The sequence below is a fragment of the Marmota marmota genome, unplaced genomic scaffold (assembly GCF_001458135.2).
Source record: "Marmota marmota marmota unplaced genomic scaffold, marMar, whole genome shotgun sequence".
Taxonomy (NCBI): Eukaryota; Metazoa; Chordata; class Mammalia; order Rodentia; family Sciuridae; genus Marmota; species Marmota marmota.
Genome location: NW_025999943.1, coordinates 11,636,284 through 11,657,383, shown reverse-complemented (window position 1 = coordinate 11,657,383; position 21,100 = coordinate 11,636,284). Strand labels below are relative to the sequence as shown.

Below are 21,100 nucleotides of genomic sequence, written 5' to 3'. Positions count from 1 at the left end.
GTTTTTTTAATTTTTATTGTTGGTGTTCAAAACATACATAGTTCTTGATATATCATATTTCACACTTTGATTCCAAGTGGGTTATGAAACTCCCACCCTTTACCCCCATACACAGATTGCAGAATCACATTCAGTTACACATCCCATTGTTTACAAATTGCCATCCTAGTGTCGCTTTGTGCCTCCCGCTGCCTTTCCCATCCTCCACCCTCCCCCCTCCCCACCTCTCCCCTCCCCTCCCCTCCTCTCTCTCTACCTCCTCCACTGTGTAACCCTGAGGGTCTCCTTCTATTACCATGCACTTTCCTTTCTCTCTCCCTTTCCCTCCCGATCTTTAAAATAAGGAGCTTGTAAAATGTAACACTGGGGCTAGCACTGTAGTCAGTGGTAGAATACTTGCCTAGTATGTGTGAAACCCTGGGTTCAATCCCTCACTACCTTAAAGAAAAAAAAAACACAAATGTTTCTTAAGGTCCCAAAGCAACATGTGAGTCCTTGAGGACAACCTCTTTGGTCTATAATAGTCAAGGTCTCTCTTACCCATTCATGCTCATGAGTGACAGGGGCTAGGTGGCTAAAGTTTCCCCACCGCTCCCCACTCCATCCCCCAATGCTGGGGATCAAATCTAGGGCCTCTGCCTGTTAGGTAAGTGCTTTACCACTGAGCTATACCCCAGCCCTCCACATTCCACTTTGGAATTATACATGTTCCCAAACTGCAGCCATGCAGTCTGTCTGTTATCTGTGGGCCCCCAGAAGCATTTTCTTCAAGGAATGAAGGGACAAGAATACTACCCCATATTTAATTTAAGAAAAAATATTGTGGCTTATAAGGCTTTTGGTAGCTTTTAAGTCACTAGATAAACCTTGCTGCATTGCCAACTATATCTTTGGTCTAAAAATTTTCCAGCTCTCTCCTAAAATCCCAATTACACCTAACTTCTGTGATTAAACCTGAATTCAAAATGATTATTCCCAAAGCCTCCTTTGCTCTTTCCTTTCAGGTTACCCTGTCACTAACAGCAAAACGGATGGCCAAGAAGAACTGCCTGGTGAAGAACCTAGAGGCAGTAGAGACCCTCGGCTCTACCTCCATCATCTGCTCAGACAAGACCGGAACCCTGACCCAGAACAGGATGACTGTGGCCCATTTATGGTTCGACAACCAGATCTTCGTGGCTGACACAAGTGAAAACCAATCAAGTGAGTTTTCTAGAGGGTTTATTCAGACCCAAATCTATAGACTCAAGCAGAGGGACTGGCTGAGTATAGCAGCCAGTCTCAAACAGGGTGTGAAGGTTGTGACTTGGACATGACAGGCCCAGCATTCACAGTGACCACTGGTCTTTCTCTGTGTTCCAGACCAAGCCTTTGACCAAAGCTCTGGAACATGGGCCTCCTTATCCAAAATAATAACATTGTGTAATCGAGCTGAGTTCAAACCAGGACAAGAAAGTGTCCCCATCATGAAGGTAAAGCTGCTATAGCTCTTGGTCTAGCCAGTGCAAGATCACTTTTTCTGTTCTCTTGGGCACTTGATATAATTTCTCTAGCTGTGTGAAGTTTACACTAGTAAGAGCAGATCCCAACTCATAGACAGACATAAAGTTTTCTTCACTCTATCTAGTTATGAGAAATCACAGATGATCTCAGGATACTCGTTTAGGACCTTTTGAAAATTCTCTTATTCCAGAAAATGAACGTGTCTTTAAGTTGCTTTCCTAACTTTTTTACAAGCTAAGTGAAAATAAGCAAAGTTTTGTTTTGTTTTTATTATATAAATGCCATTCACTAAAGTTTAAAGTGTAATTGAATGGAAATAAAGGGACTGATCTTAATATATAGTCCTCTTGACTAGAATGTGGTGGCAAATGGAGTGCCAAGAATATTGGAATATTGAAATATAAAATAAACTCTGGGCACCATGGCACATGCCTGTAATCCCAGCAACTCAGGAGGCTAAAGCAGGAGGATCACAAGTTTGAGACCAGCCTTACAACTTAGTGAGACCCTATCTCAAAATTAAAAATGAAAGAGCCTGGGCATATAGCTCAGTGACAAAATGCCTCTAGGTTCAATTCCCAATTCTGCAAATAAATAAAAAATAAAGTAAAATAAAACTCTTTTTTTCCTCTTTCCCTTTTCCCCATCTTTCTCCCCCTCCTCATTCTCTTCTCCTCCCTCTTCCCCCTTTTCCTTCTCTCTCTTACCTTCTTACTTCTTCCCTTCTTTATTTTCTCTTTTCCATCTCAGTGAGCCACTGAATCTGTTTTCCTGGCTTTTCCATTTGCCAACTTTTCTGCACTGATTATTCCACTTTCTCGTATTTTTGGTGTGTTTATCACAATACCTTGCATCTAAATAGCTGGACCAACCTCTTCATGGGCTTTGCTGATTCTAGTTAATTCCTTCCCATGATGGTCATTTTCACATGCCTCTAATTTTCCTCAGATATTGAATGTATCATCACCTAACTTTGATAAAAATCTTCCTGTGATTCCCTATTTTCTACTTCTTGAGTCTAGATTTCAGCTTGCCTTTCATGGACCTCCAAATCTTGCCACACCCTCTATGTCCAACCGTACCTCCAACACTCACAATGCAACCTTCACTGTCCACTGTGGTATAGCTCAAATCCTCCAGTCCTCATAGAGCTCCCACTTATTTGAAATTTTCTAGTACTGGTAGGTGACAGCACTGTTTTACACTCTTACCATGGTCCGGATTCAGTTATTGATGGTCACATGATAGCCTTGTCTCTTCGGCTAGATGGTAAGCTTAGTCAGGAGACATGTTAGTTCTTGTGCTAAAGGCATGTAGGTTCATTAAACACTGTCACACAAGAACCAGAGTATTTGCTGTAAATATTTATTTCTTTTGGTTCCCAGAAAGTCGTGGTTGGAGATGCCTCGGAAACTGCTCTTTTGAAATTCTCAGAGGTCATTTTGGGTGATGTGATGGAAATTAGAAAAAGAAACCGCAAAGTAGCTGAAATCCCTTTTAACTCTACAAACAAATTTCAGGTGAGTTTTTCCTCACAACTGGCAATATTTGTTATCACTGCAACAACACTTCTACTTGCATGTATTCATTGGTTAACCCACAATTTGATTGATACCTGCTTTTAAAAATAATCTTTGGGATTTAGGGTCAGAGCATCTGGTAAGCCCAAGTCAATGTTCCTTTGTTAGCCTCCTTATTTCCATGAAATAGAGAAAAACAGAAAGGCAAAGACATGATCAGGGTCTGCTGCTTCTGTAAATGATCCATCTATATTACAAATTGTGTGTGTGTGTGTGTGTTTCAAACACACACCATTACCACCTTTTGCACAAAGGATACACACAAAGGATCAATGAGAGATGGGAAAAGTGGGTAAAACTAGCATTCATTGCTTAACTAGTACCCTTACTAGATCCTATGTACCCTCAAGTTTTACAACCTTGGATTCAATGAACCATGGATCAAAAACAATTGGGAACAAAAAAATTACACAGACAATTTCTTGTCATTATTCCCAAAACAATAGCATGTACCAGCTGTTTACTTAACACGTATATTGTGTTAGGTAGTATAAGTCACCTAGAGTGCAGAGAATGGGCAGATGTGCATAGGTTTTATGCAAATACTAGATCTTCTTTTTTGGAGGGTATCAGGGATTGAACTCGGTAGCACTCAACCAATGAGTCACATCCCCAGCCCTATTTTGTATTTTCTAATTTAGAGACAAGGTCTCACTGAGTTGCTTAACACCTTGCTTTTTGCTGAGGCTGGACTATCCTCCTGTCTCAGCCTCCCAAGCTGCTGGGATTACAGGCGTGTGCCACCATGCCTGGCAAGATCATTTTATATGAAAGACTTGAGCATTTGTGGATTTTGGTATCCCAGGAAGTACTGAAATTAATCCCTTAAAGATAAGTCTGACTCCAAAGTCCATGCATTTTCTACTACACATAGGCTTTGCCCTAAGGAAAATAAGACTCCTCAGATGACTAGTCACATTGTTTTCTGGTTCTAGCCCATAGGCCATTGGTAGGTATTTTTTTTTCTAACCACTGCTCAGGAAAAACTTGGCCATCCTTGTTTAATTATTCTACATTACTCCAAGGATGGCCAACAATCAGCCATCTTCATCTTCCTGTTCAACAAATGACTCTTTGTAGCCCAAGGTCCTGTTACACATGAGAGAATCCCAACCTAAGATGGATGGATCAGTACTTGGGCTTTATATATACAGTGAAGTAGTCATATGTTGCTTAATGATGGGGATACAATCTTCTAAGAAATGTGTTGTTAGATGATTTCATCATTGTGCAATCATCATAGAGTATACCTACACAAACCTACTGCACACCTAAGTTATATGGTAGAGCCTGTTGCTCCTAGGCTACAAACCTGTAAAGCATGTTACCATGCTGAATACTGTAGGCAACCCCAACACATGTAAGTACTTGTGTATTTAAACATATCTGAATGGTAAAAATATTAGGCAGTAAGAAATTTTAACTCCATTATAATCTAAGGGACCATTATGATATATGTAGTCTCTCCCTGACTGAAACATCATTGTGTGGCACATTGTGTGGCATACTATGTATAAATAGGATAACCATATGTTTGTAGAAATTTCTGATGATTATCTATCCACCTTTGTTTGGATGAAATTTAGGCTTGATGAAGAACTATTTGTGTCACAAACATCTTCTTTCTGGATAGTAGCTAGTCATGGTTAGCTAACTAGACAACTAACAAAAATGTATATGATATTAAAGCCAGGAAATTATCTCTTATTTGAAACTTAAGTGAAAATAGAAGGAGTAATGATCATAAGATAGCAGTACTAGTAGCTAGTTTGTGCTAATTTCTACATGTATTCAATCATTCATTTTCATAATGACTTTACAAGGTAAGTAGAGGATGAGGAAATTAAGGTATAAAGGATTGGAACACAGCTAGAGAGGGCCAGAGTCAAGATTTCAAGCGGGGCTAGGTAGTCCATCCTGGAAAAGTCAAGGCTAGGTGATCTTTTAAGCAGAAATAAGACTCAGAATGTTCCTGAGGTGCCATCTACCACGGCAAAGGCATTTTCTGTCATGAGAAATGAGAGTAGGTTCCATTAGGCCTCATGTATAACACATTGGAGTAGAAAGTGAAGCTGGGACCAGAAAGGGGAAAGAGGGCCTATGTGAGCTCCCACTGTAAAGGTCAGCCCAGGTCAATATTGGGGGCCATTAGTGCAACACTGTATACAGAGCTTTAGACAGTGTGGCATTGGAGTTCTATATGTATCATTCAGTGGAAGCAAAGAAAGTGGAAAATCTGTATCTTATTGATCTTGGAATAGCCATACTCCAAACAGACTGTCCATGAGAATTTTTTTTTAAGTCATTATCTCTTACTAAGTTGCTTAGGGCCTTACTAAGTTTCTTTGCTGAGGCTGGCCATGATCCTGTGATTCTCCTGCCTCAGCCTCCTAGGTTGCTGGGATTACACCACACCCTACTCCATGAGAATATTGTTTAGGGCACATTGGAAAATTAAGAAAATGCTTCATAGTTTTCTATAAAGATGAATTCATGTAATTGAAAAGATTATTCTTTACATCCTCCATGATTCAGGACAGGTACTCTAGAACCTGCTAGCTTGGGTTTAAATGCCAGCCCAGTACCTACTCATATGTGAACTTGAGCATATCATTGAACCTTCTCTGAACCTCAGTTTCCACCTTCACACATGGTGATAAAAATAGTGCTCAGGGCCTTAGGGTTTTTTGTTAGTTTGCTTGCAGTGTTAAGGTTTGAACCTGGGGCTTCGTGCATTCTAAGCAGATGCTCTGCCAGTGAACTATAACACCCTCCCTGCCATATCTTTTGGGAAATGACAGTGATAATAGTTGGGAGTATTTTTTGGTTTGAGTTGGGTTGGGTTGGGTTTTGGTTGGTTGGTTGCTGTTGCTGTTGCTGTTGTTTTAATGTCTTTACTTGACCACAAGGAAAAATAATAATTTTTAAAAGCTGGCAACCTATTTGCATTTCTTTTTCCAATTGAACTCATCTTTAATATCTCTGAGGCCAAGATCTACTGGTGTGGAATCAACTCTTGAACTCAAAATGGTAGCATTTTTCTTTGTATTTTCTACCAAAGACTGCAAATTTCAAAAGCTACCTGGGGCTTGGGGAGCAGAGTTTCCTGAGGCCAACTACAGTGGCACACACCTATAATTCCAGCAACTCAGGAGGATATGGCAGAAGGATCACAAGTTCCAGGCCAACCTCAGCAATTTAGCAAGGCCTTAAGCAACTTAGTAAGACCCTGTTTTAATATAAAACATAAAAAGAGATGGGGATGACCCGGGGGTAATGACACACACCTGTAATCCCAGCAACTTGGAAGGCTAAGGCAGGAGAATCACAAGTTCAAGGCCAGCTTCAGCAATTTATAGAAGTCCTAAGCAATTTAAGAGAAATCCTGTCTCAAAATACAAAATAAAAAGGGTTGGGGTTGTAGCTCAGTGGTAAAGTGCACCTGGGCTCAATCCCTGGTACCAAAAATAAAAAAGGGGCTGAGGATATATAGCTCAATGGTAAAGTACCCCTGGGTTCAATCCCTGGTACCAAAAGTGGAGGTGCTGGGGATGAAGTTCAGTGCTAAAGTACCTTTGGGTTCAACCCCCAGTACCAAAAAAAAAAAAAATCCCTGCTGCTCTCAGAGCTCAGGTCTGAAAGATACTTATCTGCTCACCAGAGGCTGGGAAAGACAGTAAGACACAGAGACTATGAACTTCAGACTCTCAAGAGCTCCCTGGGAGAGCTTGTTCCAGAAGGAGAGCCACATATGGCCTCCTTAATGCAGTCAGTGTCTGTCTGAAAGACAAGCTTCACTTAATTTGGAATCCAACTCACTGTGCCCCTCTGAGCCAGGGTCAAGTCTAGGATTCTGCATATTAATTGAACACAAAAATAAAAAGGATAGGATATGCCTAGAGATGTCATTATTCCTCTCCCTCCTTTATACTTTAAAGACACATGGAAAGAAAGGAGTGTGTTTCCCCTTCTTGTCCTATTATTAGTTGGAAGAGCCATGGTAAAGATGCTTTATCTATCAAAAATCAGAAGAGCCATGGTAAAGATGCTTTATCTATCAATTCATGACCTCCCAGCTCTCCATACATGAGACAGAGGACCCCAACGACAAGCGCTTCCTCATGGTGATGAAAGGGGCTCCCGAGAGGATCTTGGAGAAGTGCAGCACTATAATGATCAATGGTCAGGAGCAGCCACTGGACAAAAGCACTGCTGCGGAATTCCATACAGCCTACATGGAGCTGGGTGGGCTGGGCGAGCGTGTGTTGGGTGAGTACAGACCATAGGACCCCTGTCCATCTCCCAGGAGGTATGGAATAGGCGGCCTCATGAGCTAACAGTAGTGTGGTTATCACATGGGTCATACAGTCATATAAAGAAGGACACAAAAGGCTAGGGCTATACCTCAGTGGCAGAGCACATTTGTGAAACACTGCCTCTCATGTTTGATCCCCAGCACTGCAAAAAATATACACATATATGATAAACAGGATGTAACATATAAAAATGTGATGACACCAAGGAGAATGGAGTCACTTGTAGACAAGCAAAATCAAAGACTTTACGGAAAGAGTGACATTTCAAAACTGGGCCTTGAATGGTGGTATTCAGAGAGGTGGGGGAGAGTATCCATGGAGAAGAAACAACAAAGGCCAAGCAGAGGCAGAAAGGGATAGGATTTATGCATGCAGGATGAAGCTACCCAATTCCTACAGACCTGCAGCGTAAATGAGATGGTGCAGGTATGTGAAGAGGGGCTGGAAAATAGATTGGAGATCATGATATGGAGCCCTTGAATATGTTGCAAAGAATTGGGGTTTCATCCTGCAGTTAGTAAAGAACACCCTAGTCTTGAAGCAAGGGGGAGCTGGTTAGAGTTAACAATACTTCTTAAGGATAATCTTTGGTGGTAGTAAGGAGACCTAAACCTTAGCAGGAGGTGACTATACTAATTCAGGTAAAGGGGGTGGGAATTTGATGCAAGGCTACAGGAATGCAAAGGAGAGGTCAGGTGCCAGAGCCTTCGTGGAGGCAGAGTGGTTAAGATTTAGTAACAGATTAGAGAAGAATACTGACAAAAAATTATTTAGCCTTCCATTTCGCAAGTAGGAATAAAAGTAATACCAGTAACTGAGATAGGGCATGTTAGTGGTGGAAGGAACCTTAAAAATAGAGCCACTGTGGTAAAAGAAGGGGTTTCATGGGAGACAATGTGGTTCATTGTCAGAATCATGGATTGACCAAATGGCACCTCCTGTTCAGAACCACATAATGATGAATTCAAGGAAACAGAAGCTCACAGTTGAAGGATAAGGCTCATTAATCACAGGAAAATGCTTACCAATAGATATGGAATCCATGAAATGTGTTTCTAAAAGGTATATGAGTTTGTAAAGCAGATAAAATATACAAATGAGCTGTTAGTGATTTAAGTATGCCCTCAGTAACCCACAGCACCAAGTAATCTTTTCAACACAGGGTTAGTCCCTATCTGATAGAGTCACTCCGAGATCCTCATATTTGACCACTCAAAGTCTGGTTTACTGAAGTGTGTAAAGCAGCGGGCCATGCTGAGAACTAATTTGGTGTAAAAGCCAAGGAAAGGGTCACCCAAATATAGGTCACCAGATACAGGAATGCCTTTCTACCCCAACCTGAGACAGGCTAATGCCTAGGAGACAAGGATGGGTCTACCCCGTTTCTAATGGCTTTTCTCTTGTACTGTGTGTGTGTGTGTGTGTGCTGGTGGTGCTGAGATTCAATGTGGGGCCTCACACATTCTAAGCAGACACTCTGCCACTGAGCTGTACCCCAGCCCTCTTGTACTTATCTTAATGAAGGACTAGACTTCTTAACACTCCCCAGACATCCTGAGTTCTTTCCTCATTTTGTGCAGTAGCATGTATTGGTTTCTCTATAGAAAATGGCCTTCCAACCCCTGGGAAATCTCTCCTGACTCTCTAGATATCTGAAGTGTTGCTCTACTCTGCAATCCATAGCATGTCTTTTGATGATTTGTCTCTTTAGTGCTCTGTTGGCCCACTAAATGGAGACATCAGAATAAAATGCTATCCATTTTATTTGTCTTGGTCTTTATATCTCTAGAACATAGCATAGAACCAATTGAGCACACACTAAATTATTTTTGAATGAAATGTGTCTTTCCTAAAGAAAACATATATTATGGAATTGAAGGATTTAAATGATTCTGGTATATGACTACTTTATTGGTAAAGTAGTCAAGGATTGAGAATGTATCAACATAAAAAAAAAAAGAGAATGTATCAACATGTTTGCCCTTTCCTTTTGTTGTTTTTGTTTGTTTGTTGGTGCTGAGAATTTAACCCACACACTCTACCACTGAGCTACATGCCCCCAGGCCCCCTTTCCTTTTGTCATTCCTTATCCAGTTTCATTGACTTCCAAATTCATGTCCATTCCAGGTTTCTGTCATCTCTACCTGCCAGCAGACAAGTTTCCAGAGACCTACTCATTTGATATAGACACCATTAACTTTCCTACCTCCAACCTCTGTTTTGTGGGGCTCTTGTCGATGATAGATCCCCCTCGGTCTACTGTGCCAGATGCAGTTACCAAATGCCGGAGTGCAGGGATCAAGGTGGGAGTTATTTTCCTGATTCAAAAAGCCCTCCATTTATGTTGCAACACTTTATCAGAATATTGTTGTAGGATATGGTCAGTATTTAGGTCTACTCAAGTAAATGTCATAATCCCCCCTTTTTGAGTCCCTATCTTCACTGTGTTCAGATTTCAGTAACTGTCTCATAAAAGCAAAATTATTGTATCTATGTGGAATGAACCACCACAGAAACTACGTCAAGAAGAATCTCCCAGTGCCATGAATTAGCCATGTCTTGCCCTAGACCATGATAGATAATAAAAGATTTTACTAGTCTTGAGGTTTAGCCTCCATAATCCATTTATTGTCATGATATTTAAGCCAAAATATGAATTCTATTACATATTACCATATTAGTATCAAGACTACTGAAGCTGCTCAGGGCTGTCTCAAATAGACATCTATAGGCCTCCTCACAAACACAGTGACATGGAAGTAGAAGAGTGTCCTCCAATGTCAGAGGAAGAAATCTAAGAAGCCCAGGAGCAAAGATAGACTCAATGGGATCAGTGTGTCCTTCATAGTACTTGTGTCTTAGATCAAAATTGTCCATAGGGAAAACAATAGCTATTGCTAACAATATTCTACCTAGTCCTGGCAGAGTAGGTGACATGGAACCATTGCCCCTACTTTGGCCAGCCAAATTCCTCATTATCCACAAGTCATTGTTATCTGTGTTCTAGGTTATTATGGTTACAGGTGATCATCCCATCACAGCCAAAGCTATTGCCAAGAGTGTAGGGATTATTTCAGCTAACAGTGAAACAGTGGAAGACATTGCAAAACGCCTCAACATTGCTGTGGAGCAAGTTGACAAACGGTAAGCACAGAACCAATATCACAAGTTCTTACCCAGGGGTCTTTTTTGGTTCTGGAGCAGATCACCTTTTTGCCAAACACTATCTCAGGGTAATGCTGGGTTGATTTGATCTATAATTCACATATTCATTAATTCATTTCAACTTTTATTATGTATCTGTGCCAGGCACTCTATTGATAGCATGAGAATGAACCTTTATGTATTCTTTGTCTGAAATTTCAAAATTCAATGAAGTATAGCATGTGTAGCTTAACAACAGGGAAAAGTTCTAAGAAATGCAGTTTTATCATTGTATAAACCTCAGAGTATACTTGAGTCCAGGAGTTCAAGACTAGTCTGGGCAATATAGCAAGACCTCATCTCAAAAAATTAAAATTATAGGATTATACATTTTCATACAAATTGCCACACTGAACAGCAGAATGAAGTAAATACTTTTGTGAATGTTTTATTTTATCCCCTTCTTTACCTCTGACTTTATGAAGATATAATAATATAGTCTGGCAGCTGTAAAAGGGCAAAAAACCATTCTTTCCTTTCCACCTTACCTTGTTATTTTTTATGAGCAGTTATGTAGACTTGTGGTTTGAGTCAAGTGCTAGAATTGCAGTATTTAGCACCAAGAGGGGAAAAACAAAATTTGAAAAACTAAAAATTTACATAAACTTAAAGAAAAAAGGCAGATTTGAGATTTGAAGGCTAAAATGTGGAGTTTTAGCCAAGGGAAACTGAGGTGAGAGATGCCTATTCCTACAAGGAAGATCTGTGCAGTCCTTGGGGCAGTGGAGGTATGGGGTCTCCATTTGGTAGGCTGGGGAGGAGAGCCAAGAGGAGGTAAAATTCAACCGCTCAGGCCACACACACTGGCCTTCCTGACAATCCAAGTTAAGAATTCTGGATTCTGCCAGGACCATGGTAGAAAATTCCTGAAGAGTTTAGCTAAGGAATGGTACAGTCAAATATTTATAATCAAGAATCCCTAAGGTCAGATGCATAGGCACAGGCCTGTAACCCCAGAGACTCAGGAGGCTGAGGCAGGAGAATCACAAGTTGGAGGCCAGCCTCAGCAACTTAGTAAGACTCAGTTTAAAAATAAAAAAATTTTAAATCCCTGTTATAATATCTAGCTGGGGTTACAGGCTTATGTCACCATGCCCTGCAGAACCTTATTTGTATAGTCAGCAGACAATAATTTTGCTCAAAGAAGACTTCCTGGGGCTGGGGATGTGGCTCAACTGGTAGCGCACCCGCCTGGCATGCGCAAGGCACTGGGTTCGATCCTCAACACCACATAAAAATAAAAATAAAGATATTGTGTCCACCTAAAAATAAAAAGTAAAAAAGACTTCCTCCTACAGAGCACATTGCACACAGTAGCCTTCTATAAACCTGAAATAACAGCAAAGAATTATTACCTATGTGTATTGATATAAGAGAATTTCAGGACCCATTTTTTATTTTTATTTTATTAATTTATTTATTTATTGTGGAGTTAGGAACTAAATTCAGGGCCTCATTCATTATAAGGAAGAACTCCACCACTGAGCTAAACACCCCGCCCTGAACAGGCAGATTTTTGACTTTCCTTTTCCTTGCCCCCAACCCCATGAAGCACCACTTCTATCCATTCCTGCAAAGAAAAGGCTACTTGGCATTTGATTCCTAGGATACCAGGAAATGGCCTTATTTTTTAGCCTCAGTTTACTATTTTTAAATGGAAACCAAAGTGTCCCTAGTACCTATCATCAGTAAGACCTCACTAGACATTCAGTGTCAAGGATGTTATATTCTATGTGATGACATTAAAGAAGCTTACTGTTGCCCATAACAGTGTTTCAACCTAAGATCTGGCTTTGTGCCTCACTTACTTTCTTCTGGCCCTTCTAGGGATGCTAAAGCTGCTGTGGTGACTGGCATGGAGCTGAAGGATATGAGCCCAGAACAGCTGGATGAGCTCTTAGCCAACTACCCAGAAATTGTCTTTGCCCGAACATCCCCTCAACAGAAGCTGATCATTGTGGAGGGTTGTCAGAGGCAGGTGGGTGGATGACTGATCAAACCCATCCTGTCCATGGGCAAATGCAGAGCAGAGATCAGGTGGGCTGACACCCTGTCCTCTTTTGAAACCCTCGCATGGCCACATATTCTTCGTCTCTCTGCATTTTATCATGAGTACCTGGGGTTTCTGACAGCCAGGCATTTGCACTGTGGTAGGTGTGGATGTAGAAAATTTAGAAGTGTAAAAATATAACACAAAATATGTGAAGCCATAAGATACAGTCATGCCTTAATATCCCTGGGGATTTTTGAAGACTTTTTTTCATTTGCACCTATATACTTCCCATATACTTTAAATCTTTAGATTTCTTGAAATACCTAAATACAATGTAAGTGCTATGAAAATAGTTTTATACCATATTGTTTAAGAAGGAACCATGACAAGAAAAGATTCCGTGCATGTTCTGTTTCCAATATTTTCTATTCTCAGTTGGTTGAATCTGTAGATATGGAACCCATCAGTATGGTGGGCCAACTATGCAAGACACCTCTGTTTACTTATCACACACATTGGTTTTTGTATGGTTTTGTTTTTTCATGTAAACACACCTTGTTTGGAGCTCCTTGATCTTGTTTCTGAGATTTCCCATCTTTATTTTTCTTCCCAATGGGCCCTTCATTTGAGCTATAGTAGTCCTTACAGCTCAAATTGAAAGGCAGGCCATGTTTTTCTTGTTCATCCTATGGCCCCTTAGACCTACTCTGTCTCATTTTTTCACTGGGTACCCATAGGATGCAGTTGTTGCTGTGACAGGAGATGGAGTAAATGATTCTCCAGCTCTAAAGAAAGCAGACATTGGGATTGCCATGGGAATAGCAGGTTCTGATGCTGCCAAAAATGCAGCCGACATGGTCTTGCTGGATGACAACTTTGCATCTATAGTCACAGGAGTGGAGGAAGGTGAGTGGGAGTCTCGGGGTGTCTTCCCAAGGACTGGAGTTGCCTGGGGGACTAGAAGCAAGTCCTATAATGAGACATCTTTGTCCAGGTCGCCTGATCTTTGACAACTTAAAGAAGACTATTGCGTATACCCTGACCAAGAACATTGCTGAACTTTGCCCGTTTTTGATCTACATCATTGTTGGGCTCCCTCTTCCCATTGGCACCATCACCATCCTGTTCATTGACCTGGGCACAGACATTGTAAGTGGCGCTAAAAGGAACAGAGTCTGATAACAGCCCCAGGGGATATAAAGTTCAGGGTTGTTTCTTTCAAGGGCCATGAGATAGACAATAATAGTCGGTGCTCTTAAACTTCCCTGCAGTGGGTTCTGAAGTTCTGTATTGCCAACAAGCTCTCAGGTGACATCAGTTCCACTGGTCCATAGACCAAAATCCAAAGCAAGAGACTTAGGACATTTGTCAAGTGTTTGGAAATTAAAACCACTTCACTCTGGGGATGTAACTTAGTGGTAGAGTGCTTGCCTAGCATGCACAAGGCTCTGTATTCAACCCCAGCCAAAATAAATAAATACCACTTTACTCCATGTAGAACTGTTCAAGAAAAGAGTCTTGGGGTTAGGGATGTGGCTTAGTGGTAGAGCACCTCTCACCAAAAAAGACATGAGTCTTGACCCTCCAAAAAATTATGCCATTGATCAGATCCAGTTCATGTCCCTCCCTATTTGGGCAAGGTAAAATAACCACCCAAGTAAAGAGTTCCTGTCTTTGTTAGTTAAGGGGCTTCCATATCAGATTCTTTATCTATACACACAGTACAAAGGAACAATTATTAAGACTTATAAAGCTTTATCCAACAATACTGCCACCTAAATCTTCCCATTGTCCAGTATGTATCCATTTAAACAAAGCTTTGTGAAAGTCCCCTATGTGAGTCTGACTTACTGAGACAAGAAGAAACAGCAACAGAGAAAAAGCTAGATGCACAACACAAAATAGGCCTGTAAATTGCCTCCTTCCCCATCTCATTCTATATAGTACTCAAGTATAATACCTGCATCTCAGAGAAACTAGAGATGTCTTTACCTTTGGGGGTAGTCAAGGTCCCCACAGTAGATAGATCACTTTCCAAGCCCTTTAAGTTTGCTCATTTTTCTCTACTGCAGTGGTTCTCCAAGTGTAATACTTGTTAGAAATGCAAATTCTCTGATCCAAAACTTGACTTCCTAAATCAAGAAGTCTGGACATGGTGTCCAAGAATCTCTTTTAACTGGTCCACTGTGGTGGGACCTGTGAGAGGACCAATATTCTAGCATATTGCTTTGGGATCTAGCTGCACACCAAAGGGGGAAAGGTGGTACAGGAAATTGTCCCTGGAGAGGAAAAGTAGTTTATGATTTATAATAATCATTGTTTAGAACTAATTATAATATTTAACAATGATTATTATTTAGAACTATTATTTAGAACTAATTATAATATTAAACAATGATTATTATTTATAATAATCATTGTTTAGAACACATTATGTAATGATGAAAAATAGAATGATTTTTTAAAGCCAACTCTTCTTAAAAACCATACAGTCTGAATTCCAACTGTTGCCTCTATTGCCTGCACCCTGAATGGACTAGTTCCACATCCCCACCACCACCATCTAGCAGACCCCTACCTTTGCTAGGCCATAGCTATTACCATCACTTTATGGGTAGACAGAGCATTCATTCCAGTATTAAGCTTCCTGGGCCTTCTTCCCCTTTAGATCCCCTCCATTGCCTTGGCCTACGAAAAAGCTGAAAGTGACATTATGAACAGGAAGCCTCGCCACAAGAAGAAAGACAGATTGGTAAACGAGCAACTTGCCGTCTACTCTTACCTGCACATTGGTATGATGAGGGAATTTCCTCCTTGTCACACAGGGCCCTCCCTAGAGAATTCATTTGAGTCCTAGGCACAGGCAGAATGTGTTTTTTTCCTTTGGGGTGGGGTTGGATGGCAAGAGAGGCTGAGAGGAGTCCCAGGACAAGCAAGGTAATTCTCTGAGGTCATCATATGTCTGTATCTCTTACTCCTTCAGGTCTCATGCAAGCCCTGGGAGCTTTCCTTGTATATTTCACTGTCTATGCACAAGAAGGCTTTTGGCCCACCTCTCTCATTAACCTACGGGTAGAATGGGAAAAAGATGATATGAATGACTTAGAAGACAGCTATGGACAGGAATGGGTAAGTTGAGAGCTCTGCCATCATCACTTAGTTATTACCTCCTTCCAAAGCCCTTCCTGAACCAAGATAGAACCTCTATTTTCCCAAACAGCCTTGAAACAAATTTTAGAAGCTGCTTAGTTAATAGTGTTGGTGGTTCCTCACTGACACTGGTTTAGCCATTGCTGAGACTTAGCCACATTTCTCAAACTAAACCAAAAGTTCACTTTTTTAGTTAGCTTTGTCAATAGTGCACAACCAGTCCAACAGTTGGGCCAAATAAGTTTCTATCTTTTTCTATTCACCTGATTCAAGGAAAAAGATATTTCTTTCCAAACACAAGGAGGTAGTCCACCCTCAATCTGGCTGAGTTTGGAGAAGGAGTCAAGCTTTATAGAAGGGCAGTGGAATCCCCCTAAAATTCCCCCTCAAGGTCTCACATCTCATCTTTCTCTGCCCATTGACAGACAAGGTACCAGAGGAAATACTTAGAGTGGACAGGCTACACAGCCTTCTTTGTTGGCATCATGATCCAGCAAATAGCAGATCTGATCATCAGGAAAACTCGGAGAAATTCTATCTTCCAACAGGGACTCTTCAGGTACTTCCTATCCCTGACCTCATATATATAACCCACCTATGGCCATACTGTAATGCACAAGGTGCTGACTCCAGTGGCATGGTCTGCTGGGTACATGATCATGGAGCCACTGGAATTCAGAATCCATTTGCTTTTGTGTGTGTTGCAGAAATAAAGTCATCTGGGTGGGAATTGCCTCACAGATAATCATCGCACTGATCCTATCCTATGGCCTTGGGAGCGTCACAGCCCTGAGTTTTACTATGCTTAGGTGAGTTTGGCTTTAACAGCATAGAGCAAAGAGCCAGCCCCTGTTCTAAGTTGTTCTAAACAAACACTAGGATTCTCACCAGCTCTTCCCAACAAAGTCTTTCCAAAGAAGTCAAACTGATTCCATGCTCTAAGAGCCCAGCCCTTGACCTACCTATTTTCCAAAAGAAGAAATGGGTTTTTCAGGCCTCACTAAGCCATCTCCACCCTCATCCAACAGGTTGTGTCAAAGGCAGATGTTGCTTTTAGCAGTCATAGTAAAGGTTAAATAAGGAGTTTTCCAGGTCTATGTTGTGTGATTCAGTGGATTTGTAATTCTTTTTAGTAAGGTAAGGAAAATGAAGATGAAGCTGCCCTACTCATTGGCCAGGGACTGGACTAACCCTTTGAATAAACTAGGGCTCATCTTCCTCCTCTCTGTTTTCAGGCCTCAGTATTGGTTCGTGGCTATACCACATGCCATCTTGATTTGGGTGTATGATGAAGTGCGAAAACTCTTCATCAGGCTCTACCCTGGAAGTGAGTAATGATGTGGTTTTCTTTCTTTCTCTCTCTCTCTCTCTCTCTCTCTCTCTCTCTCTCTCTCTCTCTCTCTCTCATGCTGGGGATTGAATCCAGGGCCTCATGCATGCTAGCAAGCTCCCTACCATTAAGCTATACCTCTGGCCCAGCAATATGATTTTTTAACCTCTGTACCTCTTTCCACAGGCTTTCCATTTATTTATTTTTTTTTCTACCTCTACAGGCTGGTGGGATAAGAATATGTACTATTAAGACCACATCACTCTCCAAGTTTCCCAGTAGCATATTGGGAATATTCTTCATCTTCTGGCTACTCACTGGGAGATCTCTTGCAGTACAGACATCATCAAATCTCAAGAGAGACTTTCATATAGAAAACTATATGAAACATACTCATGTTTTGTACTTTAAATATGATTCAACTGTTTATATAGAATTTTCATCTCTATCGCAATCTCCTTAATTTAAAATATGTGAACTTTTAGGTAGTGGTATAAGGAAAAACATGTTTATATGTATATAAAGTTCACTTTGTTAAATAGTCTAGTGTAATCTGGTATCTGCTGGGGTCTGCCTTAAACCAGTATAGGATTATTCAAACCTCACTCACTCATAATGACACCCCCCTCTCGAGATTTCTGTGAATCCTACCAAGAACATATGCTCATGGTCACCATGCTCACAAAAGGCTAACTTAGCTGAATGTTTGTGGGAGGTCAAAGTGGTAGCAGGCATACATCACAGCAGCACAGATGACCTCAGTTTTGACTCTGAGATCTCCTTCAGTTTGTGACAGTTTCCCTGGCTTTGTCACCCTATCCTGCCTCCTGTCACCTTCTCAGCCCTTTCATGTCCCACCCAGAACCCTCTCTATCCTCCAAACCAAAGCTCCAAGTCCATTTTGTATATCCTAACTCAGAATTCTCAACTCATCAAAGGGAACTTTATTTACCAGGATTAAACCTCAGCAGAGACCACTGTGGATTAAATAGTAATATTTATTTCTTAAAAAAACAAGCCTCCAGACTCTCTGGAAATGATTTTATGTCAGTCATGTTTTGGTTGTAATTTAGATATATTCATGTGTGACTCACATCATGTTAACAGGTCTGAAGAGGCCTGATTTTTTAGTAAAAAATGTTTTCTAAAACTAGATCTCATTGTGGTGTTCTAATTTAATTTGAGTTTTTCTAGGATGCAGAGCACAGTACACAAAAAAGATGCAATGTGATTTCCTTTTATTTATTTAGTTTTTCTTGCTCTTTCCAATCATTTTACTTATCCATGAAAGGTAAGATTTTCCTTCTGAACATTTTCTACATATACTTGCACTCTAGCCTGTGCCTCCATGCTGCCCACAACTCTTAGTCGAGACTCATTTCAGCAGTGGCACCCTAGGGAAAGTCATTTTCACAGCCTTTTCATCAATCACATACCCAGAACTAATTGATTTGATTGAACCTAAAAATTATATTTGGTTAAACTTTTTCCTAATGGTCTCTCCCCTAGTCTTTGACAGGAGGGCATCTGCTGCTGATGGCTCTAGGCTGATAGCTCTGGAACTAGGAAAGGGAAACTTAGAAACGCATGTTCTCATGGTTCACTTTTAGGAACATGAAAGAGGTAAGGGAGCCATCATAATTTTATGTAAATAGATTATAATGTCCAATGTGTATTGTGTGTGGTGACATTAAGCTAAAATAATGTCACCATTCTCATGGCTCTTAATCTCTAGGTTCAGCCACAATTATCGTGAGGTTAATCTCCCATTAGTAGTTCAGTGAGCTGGAAACCCTTTCCAGGGTAGTTGGGGCAGTGTAGGATTGCCTCATTCCAGTTCCAACAAGGCAGTTAAGGCTTTCCAGGCTTCATCTATGAATAACTTGTCATTTCTTTTTCCTGCCAGGTTGCCGGTAACACTTGGCAGCTCTTTGTCCTGCCAGAGCCAGCAGGAGGTTATTAACATGGCACAAAACTATAAAACTTACTTTGGAGCCTGTGCAGTGGCACATACCTGTAATCCCAGCAAGTCAGGAAATGGCTGAGGCAGAAGGATTGCAAGTTTGAGGCCAAAGTCAGCAATATAGTGAGAGTCTGTCTCAAAGAAAAAATAAAAAGAACTGGGGATGTAGGTCACTGTTAAAGCACTCCTAGTTTCAATCGAAGGAAGGAAGGGAGGGAGGGAGGGAGGGAGGGTAGGTATTTGGGATAGGAGTAAGCTTGAAAAGATTTAAATTTGAAGAAGCTTCTTAGCAGGAACTCTGTCTAGAATTACTTTTATATGTTCAGTTACCTATTCTTGCAAAATATTTGTAAAATGAACAAATAACTAACTTAAGGAATCCCATAAATGAGATGCGTATAACAAGTAGCTTTATGAAGTTGCAGACTGAAAAAGGAGATAAAATCCTGTCTTAGGGTTCTGTTTTATTTTGTTTTCAGGGTATAGTACTTAATTACCCCAGAAAGGACTAGCTTTTAGAAAAAAATAATAATAAGCCAGATGTGGTAGCTCATGCCTGTAATCCCAGTGGGAAGCTGAAGCAGGATGATCACTAGTTCAAAGCCAGCCTCAGCAATTTAACAAGGCACTAAGCAACTTAGCAAAACCCTGTCTCAAATTAAAAAAAATTTTTTAATAAAAAAAAGGACTGGAGATGTGGCTCAATAGTTAAGCACCCCTGGGTTACTCTCCAGTACCAAGAAGAATAAAGTTAATTTAAACCTAGGTGTGGCAAAGTAACTCAAAGATATAAAGACTATGCTTAATTTATACACATGTACTTTTTTGTTGGTACTGAGGATTCACCAAGTCACTAGGATTACAGGCATGTATCACCATACCCAACCCACATTTACTTTTTAAAACTTTTTGTTTATTCTGATTATAAAATTGTAGCTCACTTAAGAAAATTTGGAAGGGTGTGTACCTATATTCCGAGATACATTCAGATACATGCCAAGGCATGAGGATTGTTCCAGGAGTTCCCAGCCAGCCTGGGCAACAGAGATCCTTCCTTTAAAAAAAGAAGAAGAAAAAGAAGGAGAAGGAGAAGAGAAAAGAGAAAGAAAATATGGAATAAACAAGAGTAAAAAGAAAATTAAAATCATCATGAATTTCACTAGTTGTTACTATACATAAATAAAATAATAGTTCTTTCTTTGGGTTTTTTTTTCCTAAGCATATGTTTAGGCAAAATTTAAATATACTCTTCTGCCTTTTTATTTAACATTGAAAATTATGTTAATGGGGCCAGGGGTGTAGTTCAGTGGTAGAGACTTGCATAATATGCATGAGGCCCTGTGTTCAATCCCCAGCAGTGAAGAAAAATTTAAAAAAGAAAGAATGCTAATGACTCTATGGTATATTATATTGAGAGTGTTCTAACTATATAAATGTATTTCTACTATTCATCTTTCTTTAAAAGGCTGCACTTTATCCTTAAATCTTTTACCACATCTCCAATTATTTTTTTAGATTTCTCAGAAATGGAATTAAAAACATTTTAAGGCTCTCATTGCACATTGCCAAATTTATCTTCAGCTTATGCTATGCCAATTTACTTTCCCAACAGTAATAATAAAAAGAACATTTATCTTGTCTGACATTAGGATATGAAAGATTGGTTAATTATAAGAGATTTTTATTCATTCAGCAAAGATGTAGGAAGTGCTCCTGTATAACCTTAGAACACAGCAAGGAGCAAGACAGAATGGGACTAGGGAGGTAGCTCAATGGTAGAATGCTTATCTAGCATGTGCTGAGGCTCTGAGCTCAATCCCCAGCATCATCACCACCAAAAAAGAAAAAAGGTATCATGAAGCTAGCGCTCCAGTAAAAGAACAGGAGAAAATATGATAAACTGTAATAAAGAATTTGGCAAAGACATAACAAGGCTCAGATAGTTATAGGATCGGTTGAAGGTGGGTAAGCCTGTTTAAAAAGGATGGTCAGGAAAGCCCTTATTCCAGAGGCAAATGAGAATGAGTATAAATGGAAGAGGTTCCCAGAAAGGAAATCGAG

At 40.4% G+C, this 21,100-nt stretch overlaps 1 protein-coding gene across 1 annotated transcript in view; it reads left to right on the top strand.

Moving 5' to 3' along the window:
* Atp12a (ATPase H+/K+ transporting non-gastric alpha2 subunit) overlaps positions 1-18,110 on the top strand; it is a 30,273-nt gene extending 12,163 nt beyond the window's left edge. The window contains exons 9-23 of the mRNA XM_015499319.2: positions 1,005-1,203; positions 1,363-1,472; positions 2,889-3,023; positions 7,160-7,352; positions 9,527-9,702; positions 10,407-10,543; positions 12,431-12,581; positions 13,334-13,502; positions 13,591-13,745; positions 15,265-15,388; positions 15,580-15,725; positions 16,172-16,305; positions 16,454-16,555; positions 16,982-17,073; positions 17,300-18,110. Coding sequence (XP_015354805.2) covers positions 1,005-1,203; positions 1,363-1,472; positions 2,889-3,023; positions 7,160-7,352; positions 9,527-9,702; positions 10,407-10,543; positions 12,431-12,581; positions 13,334-13,502; positions 13,591-13,745; positions 15,265-15,388; positions 15,580-15,725; positions 16,172-16,305; positions 16,454-16,555; positions 16,982-17,073; positions 17,300-17,328 — 2,052 coding nt within the window. The 3' untranslated portion in view covers positions 17,329-18,110. The remainder of the gene's footprint in view (positions 1-1,004; positions 1,204-1,362; positions 1,473-2,888; positions 3,024-7,159; positions 7,353-9,526; positions 9,703-10,406; positions 10,544-12,430; positions 12,582-13,333; positions 13,503-13,590; positions 13,746-15,264; positions 15,389-15,579; positions 15,726-16,171; positions 16,306-16,453; positions 16,556-16,981; positions 17,074-17,299) is intronic.
* The last annotated feature ends 2,990 nt before the right edge of the window (positions 18,111-21,100 follow it).